The following is a 9,370-nucleotide window of genomic DNA, read 5'->3' as shown; positions in this document are numbered from 1 at the left end:
TGTCATTAGCCACATCAAGGTAAGCAAAAGAGTCAGACTAAATATTTAACAATGAAAGAGAACTTCAAATAGAGAATAGGAAAAGAAGAAAACCTGTCGCGGAGGATGAAAGGGGAAAACGTAATACAAAAGAGAACAATAGTTAGTGACTCTGTCTAACTCCCTTCAATGTCATCGCGGCCATGTACTTCACCGTCGCCATGGTCACCACACACTCGCACACTCATGGTATCCAGGAAGAAACACACACTCAGCACCTCGACCACTCGCACTTCTGCTCCGTGGAATCGTAGAATCATAGATTCTACAATTTAAAATGCTATTTTGACAACCATGGTGGTGGCATCTCAAAGCTTGTTGATGAGAGAGAGAAACGATGGCGATGGTGGTGATGTCTTTGCCATTACTACACAAAGGAGAGACATTGTTTTTTTTGTTCTTGGAGAGAAACAAAAAAAAAGGAGGAAATAAGGAGGGAGATTTCGCTAGAAATCACATTGAGGTAGTGGAGTTCCATCGTTTATGACAATGGTAGCACAAGATCCTTAATCATGCAATCCAACTGCTCCAATATGAACTTGTTCAAATCAAAACCCGCCCAAATCGTAAGTGTTCTTTGGCTGGATTCGGTCCAAGAATGTCAACCCATAGGGTTCAGTTGGATGGGTTTTTTTTTTGCCCAAACCCGACTGGCCTGAAGCATTGCATGCCCCTAATTGCTTTGTTTAGGTTAGTACTTTTGATGTTTTCTAGTTCTCTACTTCTAAATTCCTTTGAGTCTTCTGGAGAACTTCTTACTTCAAATTCAGCGCTTCAATACATTGAGCATGCATCATGAACTCTAACTTGTAGCTTTTGGTACTACTACTTGTGTGAGTTGTCACGTGTAATGATACATGCTTCAAATTGCTTTCAATCTTTTATACTATATATATGTGGTGAGATGTATCTCACTCTAATTTTTTACTGTGTTGTTTGTAATTGAGTTTATTGCCATTACAAGTGAGGTCGAACACCTTTCTAAGGATTATGCAAGAGGAGAGACTTGGGCTTTGTTTGTATCAGTTCATTTCATGTGTTTCTTATGAGCTATAATGTTTTGATAGGTTGTGACATCGGAGAAAAATTTATGATAACTTCCTTTAGACTTATGTTTGAAACTCGTAATAGTTTAGTCATGGATTTATATAGCCTTTGGTGAGCCAATACATTTTATTTAATTTATTTGTTTATGAGATGATTTGAAACACCAACAGTTATGTGATAACTTTTATCTTATGAAAAAGTTCTTGAAAATATGTATTTGTTATATTTTCATACCCTTTTTTTACCATAAATAGATGAATGTGGGGATAGGGATGTCAAACCTATACTTTTATTTTATTTTATTATTAATGATTTTAGTCTATGATATTGAATAATAGTGTTAACTAGTGACAAAATTATCATATTGACAAATCAATGATTTGTCAAGTGATTAATAAGTTTAACAGAGTTGTTATGAGTAAATTATTTTTGATAAATTATATTGTTAATCTCTTATATTAGTCTAGTGTCCAACTAGTTTGAGCAAATATGAAATTGAGAATATAGTTTATAAAAATAGTTACATGTGACTGTTTTGCACTAATTGATAACATGAAAAGTTATTGAATTGTCAACGTAATTGTTATGCTATTAGTTAATATTTTTATTTAAGAACAGAAACTAAAATTATTAACAATAAAAAAAATATGTGGATCAAAAATACTAAATTTTTTGTTTAAGGATTAAAAAAAACAAAAAATTAAGAACGAAACGCTATTAAACCCGTGCATAATATGTAGATGCCGAGTAAACAACAAAAAAATAATGTCAAATAATTTGTTTTTCTTTTTGTTTTTGGCAGTGATGCCAAATAGTTTGTTTGTTGTCATACGTCACTCATGTAAAGAAACATTAAAAAAGATTATATCTTTTGTCCATTTATCTTCATTTATAATCTATAACTATTATAATAATAATTATCTCATTAGATATATGATTTTATTTTCTAACTAATTCAGAAAATTACCGTTAAATCAGACTGATATTACAATTGATAATTTCTTAAACATGATAGTTATTCATATCTTTTAATCATTTTTAATTTTAATTAAAAAATAAAAAGTAAAAGATAGTTAGTTTTTTTTAGATAGAAGATATTGTTGTTAGTTAACGCACAGAGCACCTGTGACGAACTAGTTTTTTTATAATGATTATTGGTAATAAGACATTTTATAATAACCTTTATATAAAAGTTGTCAGGTCGAAAAATATTGTTGAAAAAAATTGTCTAAACGAAATATTAACATGAAAATTGTGTAAAACAATGTTAATTAACAGAATAAAAAAAAAGAACGATGAAGAAGAGACGAGGGGATTTCATCCGTCAAAGTACACGTAACTTTACTTAAATCCATAAAAGAAGTGGATGGAGAACTTAATGTGCACGGATAGAGAAGAGAAGCCTCCATGATATCTACCTGGACTTTAGCCGAGGATTGGATCCTGCCGAGAATCACGCCTCTTTTTCTCTTCTCCAAAAACACAGAAACAGCGTCTGTTTTACGCCTAATTTTTAATACTACATAGTATTTTATAATAAGATTTACTTCTAATTTAATTTAATTAAAAAAACAATGAAAGTAAAATGAATTAAATTTAATTTCATTTATAAGTTAAAATTAGTTTTTAGAAAAATTAAATGGGAGACTTTTTTTATAATTTCTTATTCATATATTTTTTATAAATTAGTTTGCGAATAAATTAATTTTATTTTAAAAAAATAATTTATTAGATTTCTTATTTTTTCTTTTATATATTTATTGTAAAATTTATCTTATTATTAATAATATTTTATTATCATTTTTTAACCATGTTCTGAGTATAAAATTTGATTTTGATGATGTCTAATTTTCATCTAAAAGTGATTAAAAAATAAATTCTATTAAAGATGATCCGATAAATTTTCTGAAAAAAATTAGTAATATTTAAAATCGATAGATACGTAGTATTGATGTTTTAAAAAACTCGAGCTTAATTTCATTCAAAGTAACATGATATTAGTATATTCCATTGCAACTAAATCCCCTGCGTTACTACATGTTGTATGCATAAGATGCCCTGAAATTCTTGGAGCCACCGCTAGGAAAATCTGGGATGCAAACGCAACACCGGGTCCAGACTCAAGCGAGAGAAATATAAGAAACAAACAAACCATGCTCATGGGACCGCTTGGCCCACAGACCATGAGAAATTGCCTCGATTCCCCACACGATCACATGCATCCGATAACTCGCACCCTCTCTTGCACGTTTCTGTTTGACGGGTAGAACTTAATATGATTTAGACAAAATCAGAATTTACAACAAGACAAGCATTTGTCCAAATTAAAAGATTTGTCGGAAGTTAACACTAAATATTTTATGAGACTAGATACAGTGACATTAGCAGTAGAGAGTAGAGTGTAGATACCGCGACATTAAATAGTGCATCACTATTAGATTTCTTACATTATAATTAACATTTCATTTAATAATTAATCATTAATTATAAATAAACTTGAATAAAATGATAAATTCATACAATGACAAAATTCTTATATATTTTATTACCGGAATTCATGTATGATACCTTTTAATACAGAAGTTAAGCTCAGTTAAAGAAACTGATTTATTATAAATTAGCGAATAATATTTAACGCTTTTAATATTGCTCAGACTAAATAATTCTAATTTATTTTATTTAATATTTTCTGTGATATTATAACATTAACACACAGAATATTTATTAATTTTATTGATTATCAATTTATGTTGAAAAAATATAATTAATCACTTTTAATAAATTTATTCTTTTAATTATATTTTTTTCATCTATTAGATTTAAATCTAAGATTTTGTTTATTTAAGAAGATTAAATTTAATATCACTTGAATTATTATTATTATTATTATTATTATTATTATTATTATTATTATTATTATTATTATTATCTCTAAAACAACACTCACATATTCAGACAAGTACATTAAAATCCACACATGGGTAGGAAGGTAATTTGCCACACATCAACATCTATCTAGCTGGTTATTTATACACCCATTGCTACCCTCACAGTAGCAGTAGCAGCAGCAGCTTTACTCCATAGTGAGATATGGTTTCTTCCAACCGTTTTGCTGCTCTACCTCTCTGTTCTCTTCTCCTAGCTCTGCTTCTATGTGCAGTTGGGGCTAGCTCTTCTTCTTCTTCTTCCACAAATGCCACCAAAATTGGCCAAGGCTACCGTCTTGTCTCCATTGAAGAGACCCCTGACGGTGGTCTTATAGGGATCCTTCAAGTTAAGCAGAAAACCAAAACCTATGGCCCTGACATTCCCCTTCTTAGGTTCTATGTCAAGTAAGTTCCACTCCTACAACCACCACTATGCATATGCATATGCATATGCATCTGCATCTGCATTTGGACTTTCGGAAAATACCCTTTTGCATTTTGCTAAACATCAGTGTATAGTTTTCCTTAAAGTGTAGAAAATACGGTTCAAATCTTGGCTGAGAGAGAGATGTTCATATTTAGTATTTGATAGTATCTTGAACTACATTATCTCCTTATGTGCCCTTTTGCATTTCCCTAAACATTAGTGTTTTTTTCATTTTCCTAAGCCTTTGTTATTTTTTTTTATTTGTTGTTAGTTAGTTTGTTTTTTTTAGTTAGAGGGATTCGAATCTACGATTTCTTCCTCTGTCCTTTGCCCTTTAACCTAAGCCAACCTTATAACTCCTTTTCCTAAATCTTAGTGTTTAGCAGAAGGGTTGGTCCTTTATAATGTAGTGAAGGATGGCTTTATTTTCTATCCCCTATCGAGGGAGGGGTTTACATTTAATATCTGATGGTGTCTAGAAACAAGCAATGTTTTTTGTGTTTCAATGTGTAGCATCTGTTTGCTATTTTTATTTTATTATATTTTTTACCTTGTTCATTGTGTTTGATTTTGCAGGCATGAGACAGATAATCGTTTGAGGGTACACATAACCGATGCACAAAAGCAAAGGTGGGAGGTTCCCTATAACCTTTTGCCAAGGGAGCAACCACCACCTTTGAGTCAAAGCATTGGGAAGTCCAGGAAGAACCCTATTACAGTCTCTCAGTATTCTGGTTCTGAGTTTCTGTTCAGCTACACCTCAGACCCTTTTAGCTTTGCAGTGAAAAGGAAGTCCAATGGTGAGACCCTTTTTGACTCCTCCTCTGGTGATTCTGACCCTTTTAGTTCCCTTGTTTTTAAGGACCAGTACCTTGAGATTTCCACCAAATTGCCCAAAGATGCCTCTTTGTATGGTTTGGGAGAGAACACACAGCCACATGGGATCAAGTTGTACCCTAGTGACCCTTACACTTTGTACACCACTGACATTTCAGCCATTAATCTCAATGCTGATCTGTATGGATCACACCCTGTGTACATGGATCTCAGAAATGCAGGTGGCAAGGCTTCTGCACATGCTGTTCTGTTGCTCAATAGCAATGGAATGGATGTCTTCTACACTGGAACTTCTCTTACATACAAGATTATTGGGGGTGTTTTCGACTTTTATTTCTTTTCTGGGCCTAGTCCTCTGAATGTTGTTGATCAGTATACTACCTTAATTGGCAGACCAGCTCCAATGCCTTACTGGGCTTTTGGTATGATTCATTTGTCACTCTTTTGTTTTTTTATGTTGCTTATCTACTTTGTATATATGATATTGGTGAAATTGATTTGAGTACTATTAATATTTAATATTCTTTTCGGTAGATTGAGTATATCAATTAGAAAAACTGGGACTTGACAGATTCAAATACTTCATGATACCATATACTTGCTCTGAATAAATAGAAGGAAACCAAAGTTTTCAAATCTATGATTATTTGATTTCAGTGACTTTTTGATTTATGATTTTGAGATCATTTTGTTGATGTGCATAATGCAGTTGACAATGCAATGAGCCATGGAATTCCGATTAGCTGTTTTCTGCTTTAGTTTATCTGTATATTGAATAATGGGGGATGTTCTGATTTATTTCTAAAGTTGGGCCTGCAAAGATATTTTAATTATTTGGCACTGTTTGTATGATATGGATGCTAGCTAACTTTTGTACGTTCAATTTTAGTTGTTGAGTAATATAATACCTTTAAGGTCCACATGGAAAGATAAGGTACCACATAAAAATTGGAAACTTAAATTTACCATATAAAAGAATTAATCTTTTCTGATAAACTTTTGAGTCAAGAGTTTGACCTTTGTGACATGCTTCTACAAAGCAATCTGTGGGTCCTTTTCAAAGACTATAATTGTGTACACATGGTCCATCACTTTGTTTATTTTTCTATGGAAAGAGATCACATTCATATTTAGATCGGATTGTGGGTCAGTAGCACTATCTTTGGAGGAGATTTTCCTGTTCTTTTAAAGATAAGCTCTCTTGATAGATGGATTATGGAATTAACTGAACAATTACTACAATAGAGGTAAAAATTGAGGTGAAAAATTCATGGATCAGTTTTCAATGCAACTTCGCAAATAAAACTGATCCAGGAACTTTTCATCTTCAATTTTAACCCCGTGCTGAACTGACCCCAAGTTTTGTTGATAAGCATAGTAGGCCCAGAAGTTTTACTAATCCCAGATAGCCATTGCTACCTAATCTGCTTGATATTGCTAACATTTTTGGAATAAGATTAGCCTTGGGTTAAGGAAAGCGTATAGTTTAGTTTGGATTATTTTCTATGAACTAATCATGGCTTTATGCTGCGTGGTGTGTATTTGCCTTATGGGGAGAGGGGCGGGCAGGGAGACAGGAGCTTATAAAGTTAAAGAATTGGGTGAAAGCATCAAAGATTTTGTCTTCTTACTCTAGAATTTGCTTTTGAAAATCTAATTTTTTTTATGGCATACATTATTTTACTATACTTTGCTTCATTCACATGATGCTGCTTCTTTTGTCAATTATATGAAAAGGGTGGGTTGTCTTTGATCCTTATGATTCTTGATCTAATTGAAAGTGGTGCCTGGAGTTTTCTAAAAATATTTTAACTGATACCATTCACATGATGCTATTTCATTTGTCAATTAAATGAAAGGGATGGGTAGCATTTGATCCTTATGATTCCAGATCTAATTGGAAGTGGTGCCTGAAGTTTTTCCAAAAGTGTATTTTAACTTTTTAACTGTTATATCATTCACATGAGGCTACTTCATTTGTCAGTTAAATGAAAGGTTTTTCTAAAAGTAGTTTAACTGATATATTCACTTATTTGGTATTATAGGATTCCACCAGTGCAGATGGGGATATCACAATCTATCAGTGGTAGAAGATGTTGTGGAGAATTACAAGAAGGCTCAAATCCCACTTGATGTGATCTGGAATGATGATGATCACATGGATGGGAAAAAAGACTTCACACTCAACCCTGTCAACTACCCTCGTCCAAAACTTCTAAACTTCCTGGACAAGATACACAACATTGGCATGAAATATATTGTCATTATTGACCCTGGAATTGCTGTTAACACCAGTTATGGTGTATATCAAAGGGGTGTAGCTAATGATGTTTTTATCAAGTATGATGGTGAACCCTTCTTGGCTCAAGTTTGGCCTGGGGCAGTGAACTTTCCTGATTTTCTCAATCCAAAGACGGTTTCATGGTGGGTTGATGAGATTCACCGCTTCCATGAACTTGTTCCTGTTGATGGCCTGTGGATTGACATGAATGAAGTTTCAAATTTCTGTTCTGGAAAGTGCAAAATTCCCAAGGGAAAGTGCCCGACTGGAACAGGACCCGGATGGATATGCTGCTTGGATTGCAAGAACATCACCAAAACACGGTGGGACGATCCTCCATACAAAATTAACGCCTCAGGAATAAAAGCTCCTATTGGCTTCAAAACAATAGCCACTAGTGCGTACCACTATAATGGCGTTTTGGAGTATGATGCTCACAGTCTTTATGGCTTCTCTCAAACCATTGCAACTCACAAGGGCCTTCAAGGGCTTCAAGGCAAAAGGCCCTTTATTTTGTCCCGCTCCACTTATGTCGGATCAGGCAAATATGCTGCACATTGGACTGGTGACAATCAGGGAACATGGGAGAACTTGAGGTACTCAATATCCACAATGCTCAATTTTGGCATATTTGGGGTGCCAATGGTGGGTTCAGATATATGTGGCTTCTATCCACAGCCCACTGAAGAATTATGCAATAGATGGATTGAAGTAGGTGCTTTCTACCCGTTTTCAAGGGATCATGCAAACTACTACTCCCCTAGACAGGAGCTTTACCAATGGCAATCAGTAGCTGAGTCTGCTAGAAATGCTTTGGGCATAAGGTATAAGCTACTCCCATTCCTTTACACCTTGAACTATGAAGCTCATGTCAGTGGAGCCCCAATTGCTAGACCTCTTTTCTTCTCATTTCCAACTTACACCGAATGCTACGGCCTAAGCACCCAGTTCTTGCTAGGAAGCAGTCTCATGGTTTCTCCAGTGCTTGAGCAGGGAAAAACACAAGTGAAAGCACTCTTTCCACCTGGTAGCTGGTACAGTTTGCTTGATTGGACACACACCATTACATCAAAGGACGGAGTCTATATTACCCTCGACGCTCCTCTTCATGTTGTCAATGTGCATTTGTATCAGAACACCATTCTTCCTATGCAGCAGGGCGGAATGGTCTCTAAGGAAGCTAGAGCGACACCCTTCACCCTCATCGTAACCTTCCCATCGGACGCCACCCAAGGAGAGGCTAAGGGGAACCTTTTCCTCGACAACGATGAGTTGCCTGACATGAACCTTGGAAATGGCTATTCAACCTATGTTGATCTCCATGCAACTGTGGACCAAGGAGCTGTGAAAGTTTGGTCAGAAGTCCAAGAGGGCAAGTTTGCCTTGGACAAGGGTTGGATTATTGATTCTATATCTGTGCTGGGATTAGAAGGAAGTGGAGCAGTGTCTTCACTTGAGATAGATGGAAAGCCTCTAATGGGTGGCTCGAATGTGAATGTTACTACATCAGCACATGAGCACTTGAACAGTGAGGGAGAAGGAGAAAAGAAGACTGTGATGGTTGCTTTGAGGGGCTTGAGCATCCCTGTGGGTAAAAACTTTGCCATGACATGGAAAATGGGGTGATAGGTTGAGTGGTCTCATATCTGATTTATCATTTTGAAACTTTGTTATGTTCTTTTTTCTTTGCTACAATTCTTGTAGGCGTTGTGAGGGAGAAGAGATGTGCTAGAATTATGCTCGTCCTTTTCCAATTTAACAAGCCAAGGCAACAATGGCGTATGGGTTGAAATCTTAATGTTATGTTAGTTT

The 9,370-nt window shown here is 34.7% G+C and overlaps 1 protein-coding gene and 1 non-coding gene across 2 annotated transcripts; both read left to right on the top strand.

Moving 5' to 3' along the window:
* The first annotated feature begins 4,129 nt into the window (after positions 1–4,129).
* LOC100808526 (alpha-xylosidase 1) lies at positions 4,130–9,356 on the top strand. Its single transcript, XM_003516778.5, has 3 exons — positions 4,130–4,418; positions 5,017–5,699; positions 7,323–9,356. Exons 1-3 carry the CDS (start codon positions 4,177–4,179, stop codon positions 9,182–9,184), a joined length of 2,787 nt encoding a protein of 928 aa, XP_003516826.1. The 5' UTR covers positions 4,130–4,176; the 3' UTR covers positions 9,185–9,356.
* On the top strand, positions 6,524–6,616 carry MIR9755 (microRNA MIR9755). The gene has a single exon (NR_126803.1). It is a non-coding gene; the product is annotated as a microRNA MIR9755 (primary transcript).
* Positions 9,357–9,370: the final 14 nt, after the last annotated feature.

Source organism: Glycine max, chromosome 1 (genome assembly GCF_000004515.6).
Source record: "Glycine max cultivar Williams 82 chromosome 1, Glycine_max_v4.0, whole genome shotgun sequence".
NCBI lineage: Eukaryota > Viridiplantae > Streptophyta > Magnoliopsida > Fabales > Fabaceae > Glycine > Glycine max.
This window is presented reverse-complemented; position numbering and strand designations above follow the sequence as displayed.

What these genes read in the sequence shown, in the direction of transcription:
- LOC100808526 (XM_003516778.5), top strand. Translation starts at nt 4,177, where the DNA reads ATGGTTTCTTCCAACCGTTTTGCTGCTCTACCTCTCTGTTCTCTTCTC. An exon ending in CTTCTTAGGTTCTATGTCAA is followed by an intron (nt 4,419 to 5,016) that starts GTAAGTTCCACT and finishes TTGATTTTGCAG; the next exon opens with GCATGAGACAGATAATCGTT. An exon ending in AATGCCTTACTGGGCTTTTG is followed by an intron (nt 5,700 to 7,322) that starts GTATGATTCATT and finishes TTGGTATTATAG; the next exon opens with GATTCCACCAGTGCAGATGG.